The sequence below is a fragment of the Podarcis bocagei genome (assembly GCF_964188305.1).
Source record: "Podarcis bocagei genome assembly, chromosome: 1".
NCBI classification, from domain to species: Eukaryota; Metazoa; Chordata; class Lepidosauria; order Squamata; family Lacertidae; genus Podarcis; species Podarcis bocagei.
In genome coordinates this window covers 30,916,183-30,932,016 of record NC_138125.1, presented here as the reverse complement: position 1 = coordinate 30,932,016, position 15,834 = coordinate 30,916,183, and the positions used below count along the sequence as shown (strand labels likewise).

General features: G+C 43.9%; 1 protein-coding gene across 1 annotated transcript; it reads left to right on the top strand.

Moving 5' to 3' along the window:
* The first annotated feature begins 1,020 nt into the window (after positions 1 to 1,020).
* On the top strand, positions 1,021 to 11,483 carry AHSA1 (activator of HSP90 ATPase activity 1). The gene is made up of 9 exons (XM_081174323.1): positions 1,021 to 1,251; positions 5,607 to 5,797; positions 6,041 to 6,123; positions 6,400 to 6,517; positions 7,779 to 7,867; positions 8,756 to 8,890; positions 9,421 to 9,522; positions 10,598 to 10,649; positions 11,057 to 11,483. The coding sequence occupies exons 1-9, from the start codon at positions 1,172 to 1,174 to the stop codon at positions 11,227 to 11,229; spliced, it is 1,023 nt and encodes a 340-aa protein (XP_081030449.1). The 5' UTR covers positions 1,021 to 1,171; the 3' UTR covers positions 11,230 to 11,483.
* Positions 11,484 to 15,834: the final 4,351 nt, after the last annotated feature.

The following is a 15,834-nucleotide window of genomic DNA, read 5'->3' as shown; positions in this document are numbered from 1 at the left end:
TCCGGGCCCAGACAAGCGGCAACCAGAAGCAGGGAGGAGCCACAGAGGTAAGGAAAGGTTAGAGTGGCGCGCAAATGTTACGCCTACGCACACAGCCCGGGCATTGATGAGCTTTGGACGGAACGCCGCAGCGCCGTGGCGGGAAACCTTTGCCCCACCCCCTCAGTGGTTTTGGACTGCAACTCCCATCAGCCCCAGCCAAGGATGACGGGAGTTGTAGTCCAAAGAACTCCAGCGTTAGGGATGAATGGAGGCAGGCTGACAGGCGGCGTCTCCCTAACTCTTGGCATCTCCAAGGTGAAACACGCCAAGGAACGTCGACATGGCAGTGGGAGGCCAGTCCGAACCTCTGTCTCTCGAGGCCTTTACGTGCCTCACAGGCTGAGTTGCAGAGATTAAAACGAAGAGTTACACACCACCGCAGTCCTTCACTTCCGCGGTGAACTTCCTCCCTTTCAGTTAAAGGAAGCTGGATTTTCTCCAAAAATAGAGCGACACTTCCCAGCATAGCTGCCAACTTTCCCCTTTTCTTGCGAGGAATCCTATTCGGAATAAAGGAATTTCCCTTTAAAAAAGGGAAACGTTGACAGCTATGCTTCCCAGCAGAGATTAGGAAATTCTAGACCCCCCCAGCCCCAACCCTCACTTAGACGGCGTAGATGCGGCTTCAAGTCTTTAATTCCCACGCGAAAACAGGTCTGAGTAGGAAAGAGCCTGTCGAGAGGCTCTTTTGTTTCTGGTGGACACTCGGCCGCTTCAAATCCTGGATTTCCCACAGGGAGCTGTCACCTTTGCACCCAGAAGCGAGGCAGGCAACATATAGACTCTGTATTCACGTCTATGCACTCTGTCCCAATAACGTGCCTCCCCCTTCCCTCGGGTGTTCATGTCAGTTTCCTCCCCTGCCCAGGCTGCGCGTGTCTCTGGATCACGCTTATAGAGCTCCACCTCTATGGTACTGGGGGAGTAAGGAGCGGCGGCGGGGGGGGGGCAACGGAAGGAAGCTCTCCGGCGGCTGCCGGAAGCTGGGAGGCGGCGCGGCTGCCGGCGGCGCTTCTAGTAGCTTCCAGACGCGCGGCGAGAGAGCGAGGGCGACGGGCGCTCGCCAGCCAGCCAGCCAGCCAGCCAGCCGGGCAAAGGCAGAAGCGGCGAGTCCTTCGGCGAGGCGCTGATGGCCAAGTGGGGAGAGGGAGATCCGCGCTGGATTGTGGAGCAGCGCGCGGATGCCACCAACGTCAACAACTGGCACTGGTGGGCGAGGGGGGCCGGGAAGGCAGCGGGGGCTGGGGGGGGCGGAGGAGAAGTGGCTCGTGTTTGGGGGGGGGGGATGCAGCTCTTCCCCTGAGGGCTTTGGGGGAATAAGGGCGGCCGTGCTGCCACCGCCACACCCACAACCACCCACGCCCCCGCGGTTGCGGGGACGCGTGTCTGCTTCTCTCTCCCTGTCTCTTGCCTCTGACCCCTTCGCACGAGATTCTCCACCGCTTATGCGTGTTCGCGCCGGAGTCACTTCCCTTCGGGTTCGGTGGACCTTACTCTCAAATAAGTGTGGTAAAAGATTACAGGGGCGAGGGGAGACAGAGAAACCTCCCTGGCCTGGTTTAACCTCCTTAAAAAAAACCAAACAGCTGGATCTGTAGAAGGGCAGCTAGTGAGAGTTTGGGTGCTTTTTGGCATGGAAAAAGAAATATGATCGCTAGCTACTTTCAGATCAAGCTGCGCTGAAGTGCATGGGAGCTGGGGACTGGTTAAAGCAAACAAAAACGTTGGCAGTCTTTTCTATTGGCCAGGTGCAGCATTTGGCAAAGCCAGCGAGTGCCTGCTGAATAAAAGTAGTTTTCAACAGGGAGGCAGCCCCTCCACCTGTATCATAATCTGGTGCTGCATGAGCACTCTCCAGAATAGGAAGCGCCTTGTCATTTTTAATGGTGTGTTTGTGCTTACTGTGTTTCTGACATGCAAAGCCATGCTTTTTGTTTAGCTGGGTTGCTGTATCTGATTGCTTTTCACACTGATTTGCGGTGTGGTAGTTTTGGAGAAAGTGGGTAGACAGGAAGTGGTGGTACCCAGGGAAACTGTTCCAGGAGCATTTTGAGAATGGGGGAGGATTTCATTCATTGCTTCCTTAATGTGGAATTAATGATGACAAGATAGGAATCAGTCTTAATTTGAAAAATGGTGAAGCAAGTTGTCTTAAGCAAACTAGCAATTCTGCCACATACAAATTCATGGATGATTTGACAACAATTTTCATATAAATGGAGCTTCAAAACACAGAAGTAATATTCCTGAGTGCAGGACACTGATAGCAGAGAGGGTGGCTGTTGCTCTCACATCATGTATGTAAGCTTTTCAGTAGTCACTATGGGAGACAGAGTGCTAGGGAAACCCAGCCAAATGGGCGGGGTATAAATAATAAATTATTATTATTATATGAACTAGAATAATTTTTGTGTGCTGCTGTAATAAAGTCATTTTTCTAGTCCAATAGAAATGAACCAGAAAAACCTGCAGATGTAGGATGCCTTCATATTGTCACTTGGTCATGTACATCTGCTATTATGTATAGCATTTTATTTTTTGTTTCTTATTGAAAATCTTTTCATGCGATTGCCACCACACTTACTGACCTGGGCAAGGAGTGAACTATGCACAATATTTTCAAGTAGCTGCTGTGCACAGTGTGGCTTGTGTAAATATGGCATTTTGCCAGCAGTGCAAAGACCAAGTACCAATGGCACTTTACACCTTGATTTATTATGGTATGGACTCTGGTGAACAGCCGCTTAAGGATGCTGGAGACCTCTGATGAAACCCAAGTAGAAGTTGCTAGTGTTTGCTTATTTGTCTCATGTCTGTAATGGATATCAATCTGGCAAATATGACCAGTGTTTGCTGTTGCTTTCTATCTGCAAATTGTATGTAATCGATTATGCCACCACCACCCCACATTTGCATTGTGTTTCCTTTGCATAAAAATGAATGGGGTGGGATAAAGTAACAACAGTGTAATTATAATACGCAAGTTACATAATTTTACCACAGTGCACAGTGAGACAAATAATGCAAGTTTTGGCAGAAGATGAACTGCAGCAGAATGGAGAAAATGCTGCATGTGATAAATACAGGGTGGAACAGAAAACGGTATCTTCTTCCATCCCTAGTAGCAACCCCCGGCTTTCAGGATTAGTATAAAGAAGTCCAGTCCTACCCTTTTGTGACTATATCTACCAAGTCTATCCTGTTCCTGAGATTTTCAGTCCAATCAGTTTTGCTCCTTATTAAATCCAGGCTCTTCTGCATCTTTAGACAACTAGAAACATGATCACCATGCTCTTAATTTGTGATGAGTGAGCAGCTATTTTTTCAGCTGCAGGAGACTTTAAAGGAGGAAGGATAAATACTGTAGGTTCCCTGCTCTGGGAACTTGCCAGTTAAATTAAACCACAGGGGAGATATGCCCTGTCTCTTTGAGCATCATGGTTAATTCATATCCGAGGAAGGTGTGTGTACTTCTCTAGAACCATGGAGAGCTCTCCAGTTAGCAGCAGTTTCTTCTGTCCTCCTGCCCCAACCTTGGGGGGGGGGGGTGCGGAGCCAAAAAGAAAAAAACCCAGTGACATAGGCAGTATGAAGTGAGCCAGCAGCTCATTCTGCAGTGGTGAGCAAGCTGTAGTTTCCAAGGGTATGTAATGCTAATGCAGCAACACTCAAGCAGCTGTGAAACACATAGCCATCTTCAACTTATGAAGCACTCTTTGTTTTTACATGCAGATTCTACAGAAACATTTTGTCTAGATTGGTTTTCAAAGCAGAAGCCTGATGTATTGGAATTTAGCTCTTGTATTTTAAGGAAAGGGGAAATCTGTTTGTATAATCTGTTTCTGTCATGTTACAAGTTACTTCTCCTGGGTAGATTAACAGCTATGATCTCAGCTGTTTGTGAGTTCACTCCGTCCATCCACCTAGTGGTTCAAGATAATCCTGTGGGTTGGCTAGAACTGTACATCCTGTTCTTTCATTGAAATATAGGAACCTGCTGGGATTGGACTACTCATTAAGCGTGTGTATGATGCCATTCTCATGTTGCCAGATTGTTTTACCAAAAAATATAATTTTTAAATGAAATTAAAAGGTAGGTTCCACAGCAACAGTGATTTGACCTTGGAATTGTATCTGCGTCTAACTAGACGCAGGCATGGCCAAACTTGGCCCTCCAGCTGTTTTGGAACTACAACTTGCATCATCCCTAGCTAACAGGGCCAGTGGTCAGGGATGATGGGAATTGTAGTCCCAAAACAGCTGGAGAGCCAAGTTTGGCCATGCCTGAAATTTACTAGACAGTAGTGAGAGCTTCCACAATATGCTTTGCTTGCACCACAGCTAGGAAGTTAAGAGTTAAGAAGGAAGTTTTGGGGCTTGTATATCTCAAGCTTGAGCCATCCTATTGTATTAGAAGCATAGGACTGGATAACTAAGTTATACTTTGAAATTAGTGCACTTAGTTATTCATGCACATTAATTAAAGTGGCCTGGATTCAGCTAGCCCTGTGCACCAGCAGAGCTCTTGCTAGTATAGTGAGGCCTTGCCCCCCCCCCTGCACACACACCCAGTCCATTCTGGAGAACCCCAAGAACAGTGCATGGGGGAAGGAGAGGGGGGATTGCTCTGTCTGGCAAGCAGGAATGCTTGCACTAATGGAACAACCAGAAGAGGGTGACGTTGAATTCCTCCCAGTGGATCTAACTCTTATGTTGTCTAGCTGTTCCTGGTTCATAATCCTGCTGAAGTAAAGTAACAGATTCAGAATGGGGCTGAGGAAATTGATCAGCCAAAGTTAAATAGGTGGTATGGGTTCTTAGTCATGGTTGGAGCCCTCCTTTATAGATGTATATAGATGTATATTGGACATAATTGGTTAATTGCTGAGTGGTGGGAATTAAGTAAAAAGGTTATTTTGTCCTAGCTATGCCCAACTGCCCTACACCTAACATCATATGACATCAGGTGTGGAGCAGGTAGAAACCTGGCTTAGCCAAAAGGGAGTTTGTTAGCAACTGAAAAGTTCAGTGTGAAGTGCTTCAGATAGACAGCACTTCAGAAGCTCCTTTCAAAGCACTATATTGTGCAGTGCTTTGAAAGGGTTTTAGCAAGCCTCAGCAATTGGCGGGTCATGAGAAGCCCCTTTCAAAGTGCTGTCTTGTGAAGTGATATGCAAAGACCCTTGCAAGCAGAAAAGGTAATCTGATGTCAAGTGATCGACAAGTTTGTGGTTCTGCCCACCTGTCAATCTTAGCCCACTAGAGGTGGGAAAGATAGCAATCTGACCCACTGGCCAAATCCAGTTCACCACCGCTGGTGTAGAGGTATACAGAGTGGTTAGTCCAAACCCTTGGTTACCCTCTTCCATGTGTCCCTAAAAGAAGTCAGTTTTGGAAGTGTAACTTTTCAAGATATATAGCCAGATACCATGTGTTTCCAGGGAATGGGACAAAGGGGGTGTAATCAATGCATTGAAAACTAACTTTGCAACACTGGAGCATTGAAAAGCACCAGCTGTTCATTACTGCCTTTTTACATTTTGAGAATTTTGTTCTTTTCTTAGGACTGAAAGAGATGCATCTAACTGGTCTTCAGAGAAACTGAAAAGTTTGCTTCTGGCTATTAGAGCAGAGAATGCAGAGGGAACTTGTGAAGTGACAGAAGTGAGTAAATTGGATGGAGAAGCCTCAATCAATAACCGCAAAGGAAAGCTGATTTTCTTTTACGAGTGGAATATCAAGCTGGCTTGGACAGGTGAGTTTTCCTGCTTTGTTTTTAGCTACGTAATGTGATCTTGTTGTAGAGTTCTGGAGGTTGAATTGTCAAAAAGCAGAATTTCTACAGTCTTTTCAAATAGTTAGGAAGCAGATAATAACCCCCTTCTCCAAGGGAAGAGAGAAAGGAAATTTAGAGACTTTTCTAGAATGCCAGAACATGTCAGAAGTTGCTGTTAGAAAGCGAAATTGAGCAATTCATTCAGTATATTGCTTTTCACAGGCATTTCAAATACAGGTGTGAAGTATAAGGGATATGTGGAGATTCCCAATCTGTCGGATGAAAATGATGTTGATGAAATTGAGGTAAGAACACAGTTACAGATTATTTTCCTGGTTTCTGCTTCGTTGAAGAGGGATCAGATATCCGAGTAGTCCCAAGTTTTATCTCTCTTCATCTTTTTATTATTTTTAAGCCCCATAAGTTCATATCTGATTTCTACCATTCAAATCCACAAACAGCTACCGTCTTTTAAGTAAAAATAATTTCATGTATGCAGTACAGGGTGGAGGAGTATGTGCAGTGAAAACAGATTTGTCCTGTTGGAACCGTATGAATCCCCCCCCCCCTTTTCTTCTCAGATCAGCGTTAGTCTTGCCAAAGATGAGCCAGACACCAACCTGCTAGCTTTGATGAAGCATGAAGGTGTAAATCAGATCAGCAGTGCTTTGGAAACTTACATTAGCACTCTCAAAACAGGTAAGTACAGAGGGGTAAAAGAAATAGTCGAGTCAAAGCTGTTCTTGTGGAGGACGAAGGAGTTTCGAAATGTGTTAGAAATAGTTTGCTTAGAATAAACTTGTCTATCTTTGTCATACATCTTAACCCCTGTTCACCTGTTCTGGCCTTGTCCTCTCCTGCATCCCCGGGCACCGTTTCCTTCTGCAGCACCCACCACTCCCCCTAACACCATGTTGGTGACTGAATGTCTGCAGCAAGGAGCCTATTCTATTTCAGTAGGCTCCCTGCATGATTCACACCCTGATCTTTCAGGCTTTTTAATCTTGTGGAGAGCTTATTTGAGTAGAGCAGGCTCCCCACTGAAGACATGCAGCCCCCAACATGGGGAGGGTGGTGGGTGGGCTGCAGAAATGATGGCAGAAGCAGCCAGAGACCAATGGGCTGGTCTCCTCTTTCCTTGGCATGAGTGGTGGAGAGTGAGTGTGTAGGGCTTTAGTTACATATTGCCTGGATTACTGTAGCAAACCGTGTGGGGCTTCCTGTGAAGATTCTTTGGAAGCTTCAGCTAGTACAAAATGCTACTGCTAAAATTCTAACATGTAACAGGTTTGGGGAGAATGTCAGTCCCATACTGTAGCAGCTACACTGGTTGTCAGGGTGTTCCTGAGTGCAGTTCAAAGTACTGGTTATCACTTGCAAAGCTCTAAATGGCTTAGGACTTGTGATACCTCAAGGACCTTCTCCATCCTCTGCTTGTCTACCAAAGTAAATCTGGTGAGGCAAGACTCCGTTCAAGGATGTGAAGAATTACCGTTTTCCATTTCAGTGCTGATAGTAATTATTATGGATTATTTGTCTCAAGTAGCACCAAGGAAACTGCCACCACATCGCTGGGGGGGGGGGGAGCCTTGTGGGCCACATTAGTGCATATCTGCACTAGAGAACTTGGAGTTGTGGTCTGAAAATTATATATACCTGCCCTGAGTTTACCAGTCGAACTTTAGGCTGCATGTCTCTAATATAGTATCATGCAATTATTGTTTGACCCTCTTTCTTGCTCTCAAAAGCATTTGTATAGCTTTCAGTACATCCTCTTGGAGGTCTGAACTGATAAGTTCCAGTGTTATAAATTTATCAAAGTGTGTGGTAGCTTTCTTATCCCATTTTCTGTGACATCCTGCCTTCCTTTAATGATGCTTTCTTACAGCTATGATTGTTATGAAATGTGGTTTCTTTCTAGATGCTTTGCATGGAATAATGAGATTTTAATACCTTTCAGAGTTTACCCAAGGCATGATCTTACCCACAGTGAATGGTGAACAATCAGAGCTCCCACCTCAGCCTGTATGCAAAGCAGAGGAACGGAAGGTAAGAGCCCAAGATTCCAGGTGTATTTTATAGGTTAACATTTCTTTGCTCTGATGGAATGAAGAATAAGGCACAGGGCTACTTTACACTCCTAGTGGCAGCAGACTTAGTGGTGTGGCATATGAAGTAGCTCTGGGCACTAAGCAGTTTTGATAGGAATGTGAATATTCTGTGGCATACAATTGGACCAAAATTCTTGAGGGAGTATAACAAAAACAGATTGCAGTATCTTGAAGATTGGGGACTACTGGAGTCCAGTGAGGAAGAAAAGTGGCTGCAGGTTGGTGCCTTGCTCTTGCAGCAGCTGCAGGGAATGAGCCATCTTATTAGCAGGGTTCTGGATTAATTATTTTGCTCCAAATCTCCCCCCGCCCCAAGCAAAATGAGGCAAGTGGCCTAGGGAGAGAGTATTTTCCTTGGTGGCATCCCATTTATGGAATGCTTTCCCAGCAGAGGCTTGCCTGGCATCTACGTTGTGGACCTTTAGCTACCAGGTGAAGATATTTTTATTTTCCCATGTCTGGAGCGGGATTCAGCTACTAGCTCTGCTAGTGGGAGCCTGCCCAAGGATTTCTGCTAGTGCAGCAAGGCTTGGGGGTCTTGGGAGCGCCATAGTGTTACACTGCATTCCTAGTGCTGTTTACATGTATACAATTCCCACCCCCCACCCCCCGCTTGCTTGCTTTTTATGCTGGTTTTATATTGATTGCATCTGGCTTTTAGGTTGTGCTTGTACTGATTTGTATTGCATATAGTTTCTATTGTTTTCACAATTTTTAGATTGTATTTTGAGTGCTGTTCTTTTATTTAAAAAAAGTTTGTAAATCAACTAAAAAAATAAACTATCAGTTAATATATGTTTTTCATTGTAACTTATTCTATTTTTAGACCACTGAACCAGTTGCTGGCAATGCACTTAAATCCAAATCGGTAGGAGTCAAGATTCCTACTTGCAAGATAAACTTGAAGGACGTTTTCTTAACATCTCCAGATGAACTGTATAGAGTGTTTATCACACAAGAGGTAAGTTGCAGGTCTGTCTATAGGTCCTTTTCTGTCGAGAAGTCCTTGTATGCTTCTTAGATTAGATTTGGTTATAAATATCTCTACTGGTTGCTTAGACTAATGTCCTCCCCATGTTTCTCCTATTAGCTCGCACACAGAGGGTGTTGTGGTTGGTACTCTGCAGCAGAAGCGACCTCTAGGCCTCTAGGAGATATTTCAGGGGTTATGGGTCACTTTGTTTCTTCTCAGTCTGGAAGGGTTATATGTTCTTTCAGCAGGAGACCTACTTCCAAACAAGCTCCCACAGAGATGAGCATTTGCTTCTGCTTATTTGGAAATGAAGTGGCAGCCAAGAGGTGCTACTTTCATCCTTGAAAGTGCCCCCGTCCCCAGTGGAGATGGTACTGGAATCAGGACTCAGATTCCAGAGTGCTAGAATCAAGCATCTATTTCTGTTGTTTCAGTAGATTGGGTGGAAGTCATAGCCATTTTAATGCAATGGGTCACCTTGCTACTTGACTCACTGATCATAAATTTTTTTTCTGCAGATGGTCCAGGCTTTTACTCACTCACCTGCCTTTTTGGAGGCTGACAAAGGAGGAAAATTCCAGCTGCTAGATGGCAGTGTCACTGGAGAGTTCACTGAACTAGTAAGTACTGTTGACAATACATTTTCTGTTGCTCAGTAGCTGGGACGTGCCTTCTTTTTAGCCCATGATCTGTTTCTTTTGTAATGCTCTGAACATTTATGTTGCGAACTGCCCTGTGATCTTTGGATGAAGGGTGTTGTACAGATAATAATAATAGTAATAATAATAATAATGCTAATGCCTGTACTACCTTACCAAGTCTAAAATTGGATAGACTCTTTTGTGTTGCTGATGGTTTAGCTGGAAATACACATCTTTTCCAAAAAACAAATGGATAATATTGGCCGAGTTCAGACATAACAAACTCAGTTTGATTAGGCAGACACAAGCATTGCACCTTTATGCTCCTTCCTCCTTCCCCTTTGCACTGTCAGAATGAAAATGATGCTTTCCTGGTTTAGATGTAAGAGGTAATCAGTTTAAGAAATCCTGGAGGTTATTTACTACAGAGCAGGAGGGGAGGGGAGGAGACAGTGTACGCACGGCAACCTTCATCCTTCTAAACTGTGGTTATTTCTGAACCATGTCTGGTTCAGAGAAGAAATGTTATGAAGGCAAGCTTGGTGAACTGTAGCTAAACTTAGATCATTTTGATCTCAATAAATCTCTCTACAATAGGAGTTGGTATTTTGAGGAAAGGACTGGTTTTGTGATGTTTTTATTGCTGTTGTTGGTGTTCTTAATGGATCTTTTAAACACTACTCTATTTATATTTCATTACCTTTAAATGATTGTCTTTATTGTGTTTTTAGCTATTTCTGTTTTATGTGCATAAGCTGCCTTGAGTCCTGGACTGGGAAAGGAGGAGGAGGAAGTAGACAGACAGACAGACAGAACCTCCTTTCTTTGCACAGTGCAGTTCTGATAACAGTTGCTCTGTTGCGCTTGTTAATTATAGAAAAAAGAGATGTAGTTGCACATTACTCATTAAGCGTTATATGTATTTAGACCCTGAGCTACTCTCACATAATATTGACACACACACCCCAGCTTTTTTCAGTATAATCTCTGTCACTCTCTTGGTATTCAAATGAAAATATACCTGGTAGATAACTAGGCTTCCCTTCCTTTCCAGGTTCCTGAGAAGCAGATTGCAATGAAGTGGAGATTTAAAACATGGCCAGAGGGTAAGTTATTCTACTTCATATAACAAAGTAGAAAACTACATATGTTTCAGCTATACTCTGACTATGTTGTACTAGCAGTGGTGCCCATCATTAAATTGAAAGCACAAGCATTTCTCAGTTGGTTACTAGCCTTGGCCTTGGTTGTGCTATGTTTTTGCTTGGCCTGTACGGCAACTGGTGCATTGGCTGTACTTATTACTGGGAATCTGCCCTATCATACAGGATATGACGTATTTAAAGGGTAGATTGGTTAAGAGTTGAGTGTTTCCCAGCTGTTGCGATCTTGGGAAGAAGAGCAGGTTTCTTCTCTTAACCATATCAGGAAAGAAGCAGATAGTTTGTCTGGCTGTGTTTCTCCAGGCTGTGTCACCCTGCTGAATGTTGGGGTTTTTCTTTGGCTCTTTTAGGACACTTTGCAACCATCACTTTGACGTTCATCGACAAAGCTGGTGAAACAGAAATCCGCCTGGAAGGAAGGGGCATCCCAGCCAACGAAGAAGAGAGAACAAGGGAGGGCTGGCAACGATACTATTTTGAGGGCATAAAACAGACATTTGGTTATGGAGCCCGATTGTTTTAACACTGGCTACTGCGGAGAGTCTCTACCCAAAGATTCTGCCGTGTGAACTGATTTGCTTCTTGTCTGTCCCTTTCTTATCCTTTGTTTCACTGTTGTGATAAGCAGGATGGCCGGATGGCCTTGAAGGCCACTGAGCAGCACAGATTCCAACTTGTCACTGCTCATGCATGTCTCCTGCTGCAGGGGATTCAAAAGGTGGATTCTCATAAATGTATATACACCCGTATTGCTAAATAAACATAACTTAAAGAAGACGTACTGGCTCTTATCTGAGTAGAGAGATAGGAGGGAAGATATTTCAGCTAAGTAATAGTCTTACTTCTATAATAGAGAATAGAAGGCAAAAGACAGAGGCCTCGTATTCCAGCTTGCAGGTTTAGGACATTCCCCCCCCCCCTTGCTTTCCAGAAATTCCTTAGAAAAGTTTGCAACACATCTTGGACTAATGACATATTTCCTGTTTTCTTCGGACGGGTGCTCAGCTGTATTATCTCTGTGGTGGCCTTTTATCTGTGAACAGGCATTAGTAGCAGAAATCTTTAATGCCCATCAAATCCTGGCTCTTTCCAAGTTATACCTTATTAAACCCCTTTAAAAGGAAGCAGAATGAAAGCATTGAGAGTTGTGGGCAGCAGCATATTAAGCCACAGTTGTATATGACCTCAGCATTATATGCATGTATAGAAGTTAATATATCTGTGGGTTTTTTACAGTGCTAGAGCCTTTCCCATGGTGGTGGTGGTGGGGAATTGTTGCATAAAATGCATTTGGACTGTTAATTACAACAGGAAAACTGAAAGGCATAGGATAGAAAGCCTTTTCATGTGCTGTAACTGCGGTCCTCAGATCTCTTCAGAATTGTGCCATGATAGGATTGTTGGAGGATGTAGCTTCTGCCACACTCCAAAAAGAACAGGCTGTGTTACACATTTTGCAGAGAGATGGTGATAGCGACTAAGAGTGATTCAACATGTGCTTCTAATACAGTCTTGGAGGATGTAAGTGATGTTCCATTAGCCTATCCAAAACTGCATTCTTGGGAATAATTCCAAAATTTTACAGTTGAAAGCCCCACATTCTACAATTAAATTAAATTGGTGCAAATATCTACAACAAACTTATTTTGCATACTTTGTTGCTATTTCTGTTGCAGGCTTCTTTTTAAAGAGTTTGCAGTTTTGTGTTCAGATTTTGTTGACATATTGAGGAAACGAGGAGCTAAGTCTAAAAGTGGGAGGGAGGGTTTGATGTGCTAATTAAAGATGCGCCACACCCCTCTAATACAATGTTGTTGACTATTGGAAGAGACATCTGGTGTGACATTTCTGATCTGGTCTATTTCTGATTGTTGCCTCAGTTTGTGGCAGCTGTGATGTGATTCAAGCGAGGATTTCATTTACACTTTGGGTTAGTCTATGCTTGGTAAACTACCATTATGTCAGCAATGTCCTTACTGTGTGGGACATATCTAAGACTAAATCCAAGAAGAAAATGTGTGCATTAACTTCTTAAAACCTGTAATGGCCAAAATTGTCAGCAAGGAACAGGCTGGCCTACTAAGATGCCTGTATGGAGATTGATAGGTCTTCCAGAAGTAAGCTATTGCTTATGAAATGTAATGTGACAAATCTTGTTACTCTATACATCCAAGCGCTGCTGTTCTATTGGATTCTTTCTAGCTTAAAATTTGCCTTTGGTATTTATTGTGGCAAGTTGCTCACAAGATGGCAGTTTTGCCCAACATAATGGGATGTCGGTTTGTGACAAGGTAGCACTTAATTCTCTCTAGATTTCAAAAGCAGCTGCAGTAGGTTTAGTTATGCTTATGCTATGTGTTTACATTCTGCCAGAACAAATTGCTGGACTAAAGAATGGGGTTCAAATATTTAGAAGCTTAAGATCAATGGCTGGAAAACTGATTTGCAGTGGTTATCTGGAGAAGTCATTCCCAATTCTCCTGCCAAAGTAAGACAGTCCCAGCCGTAAATCCTACGCATGTGGACAGTATGACGGATGGCTCTATGAAATACAATTGTTCACTAAAATTACACAGCTGCTGCTGCTGCTGCAGCAAGTTTCTATTACACATCTTGTATTTAGGGCCTGACGCTATAAAAGAATGAAAAGAGTCTAGAGCAGTTTTCTGTGCTAGCTGGTGTTGATGGAGTGGTAGTCCAAAAGAAGGTTTAGATGAGAAGTTTTGAAATATGTTTGATAAGAAAAGTAATTGGGTTTTCCTGAGCATAAGACAGTTGAGTATACATTTTTGTCCCTGGCATGTTCAAGGGCAGTCAAGCCCAAGGGTACAGTCAAACCTTGGTTGTCGAACATAATCCATTCCGGAAGCCTGTTCGGCTTCCGAAATGTTTGACAACCGAGCCACGGCTTCTTATTGGCTGCAGGAGCTTCTTGCACTCAAGCGGAAGCCATGTTGGACATTTGGCTTCCGAGAAACATTCGAAAACCAGAGCATTTACTTCCGGGTTTTCGGGGTTTGGAAGCCAAAACATTCCAGAATGGAGTCATTCGGGAACTGAGGTTTGACTGTGCACCTCAAAGGTGGCAGCCCCCGAAAAATAGAGGTTATATAGAAAAATAAGGCTTTGTCTCATAACATACCATTCCCAACCCAAAATGGGACTGAAAAATGTCTGGATGTTCAGGCTGTAGTTGTCTCCCTTCCAGCATTAGTTTTCTCAAAACCTAGCAGAGAAAGGGCTCAACAAGCTTCCCACATCCACTGTGGGATCAGAGTCAGACTTCTATTGATGCTGCTTTTGAGAAAGGAAAAAACCCTGGAAATTGGGTTCTTAGAGCAATGCTAATGTCTAATCCATTTTCAGTTATCAGAATTGCAGCCCTTATAACAAACAGGCCTCGTCTACAAAAAAAACTGCTTTGTGTGTTGGGCATGGAACCAGCAACTCATTTACTGTACGTATCTGAAACTGTATTTGCTTGCTAAAATAGCATGTTCATGATCTTTAGTAACTGAACATTTTTTGGGCTTCATTGTGATTTCCGGCCTTGTATTGGCTAATACCCAAGGAATTAGGATAGTGAGCTTGTACTAGAGCTGCACCGACTTCCTTGTGCAACACTGGCACAAGTGACTATGTTACTGGCTTTGTTCTTAACTGTATTGATTTCTAGATCAGCTGTGGTCTTACAGGGTTAAATGGCAATTTCCCCCATTTGCCAGGTGGAGAATGGTTGGGTGTATTTTGAGGTACAAAAGACTAAAGTGAGTTTTATAGGAAGTGAATTAGCAAGTCAAGGGAGCTTTGGCGTCTTCAGCTAATCGGAGGGAAATTAAATGCCCCACGAAAGTTCTCATTACAGCTTTTCTGCAGAGAATTTCAGCTGGATGATGTAAATCAACTATACGCTATTGCTCTATCCCCACCCAGGGCAGCTGTTTGAGAAGTGCCTGCTTTGTGAACAGGGCTTTGGTTTCTTTCTGGGCTTGTCATCAAACTTTTCAGTAGCACCCTGTTGCTTAAATACACACCCACTCCCAAGCAGCTGGATCTCGCTTTATAGCTTCACAGAAGACTTTGAAATCTGATGCTGGCTACATTTAGCTGCTGGCTCACACCCATTTCATGGTCCCAGTGGAGAGTGCTTTGCATTCTTATCTGAAGGGGGATCCAGCTGCCCATTGAAAGACTAGCCTCCCTTGGCTTTGCTTCAAGTCCTTGTCCATCCTCAGGCTTTAGTCCAGCTGTAAACCTGTCTGAAGACAAACCAGATACAGGGGGACTTTAATGTTGCTCTATTGCAGGAGGCCAGCTGGAATGTTTCTGGAGTCCTGAGGCAGAACAAATAGATGCCCTCCTAAACTCTTTAGGCTACAGCTGGCTCCGGCTTTTGAGGGGGCGCACGGGAAGTTAGCAATTCATGGAGCAATGAAATGTTACTGCTACTGACTTATCAGGACAGCAGAGTTATAGGGCAGGAACTGTAGGATATCAAGTGTTATGTAAAGATATACAGTGGTACCTCGGGTTAAGTACTTAATTCGTTCCAGAGGTCCGTTCTTAACCTGAAATTGTTCTTAACCTGAAGCACCACTTTAGCTAATGGGGCCTCCTGCTGCTGCCGCGCCACCAGAGCACGATTTCTGTTCTCATCCTGAAGCAAAGTTCTTAACCCGAGGTACTATTTCTGGGTTAGCGGAGTCTGCAACCTGAACCGTATGTAACCTGAAGCGTATGTAACCCGAGGTACCACTGTAATTGAAAGTCTCGCCTTTTTCTTGACGTTTCTAGGCCTCACAGTTGTAAAATAGGTTAAGTGTAGCAGGAGAATCTGCTTTAGGCTCAGAAATTAGGAGATAACATTTCATTGACATCATCTCAAAACACTAAACTGTTGCATGCAAATATATGCTGCTTTTCCTCAGAAAAGCAACCATTGCTCAGACCACTGAACATGTAGGCCAGTGTAGGCTACTTGTGACTACAGCAGCCTTTCCCAGCTCAGCTGTATAAGGTAACTAAGCAGCAGTTGGCTGGATCACAAGAAGGGGCTGCTAGCCTGCGATACGAGATGGGTGAATTTGAGAGAGATGGTAAGAGAATTCTGCATGAAATTCATGGTAGG

Coding starts and splice junctions, on each gene's coding strand:
- AHSA1 (XM_081174323.1), top strand. CDS start 1,172: ATGGCCAAGTGGGGAGAGGGAGATCCGCGCTGGATTGTGGAGCAGCGC. Junction 1,252..5,606: donor AACGTCAACAACTGGCACTG/GTGGGCGAGGGG, acceptor TTCTTTTCTTAG/GACTGAAAGAGATGCATCTA. Junction 8,891..9,420: donor GAGTGTTTATCACACAAGAG/GTAAGTTGCAGG, acceptor TTTTTTCTGCAG/ATGGTCCAGGCTTTTACTCA.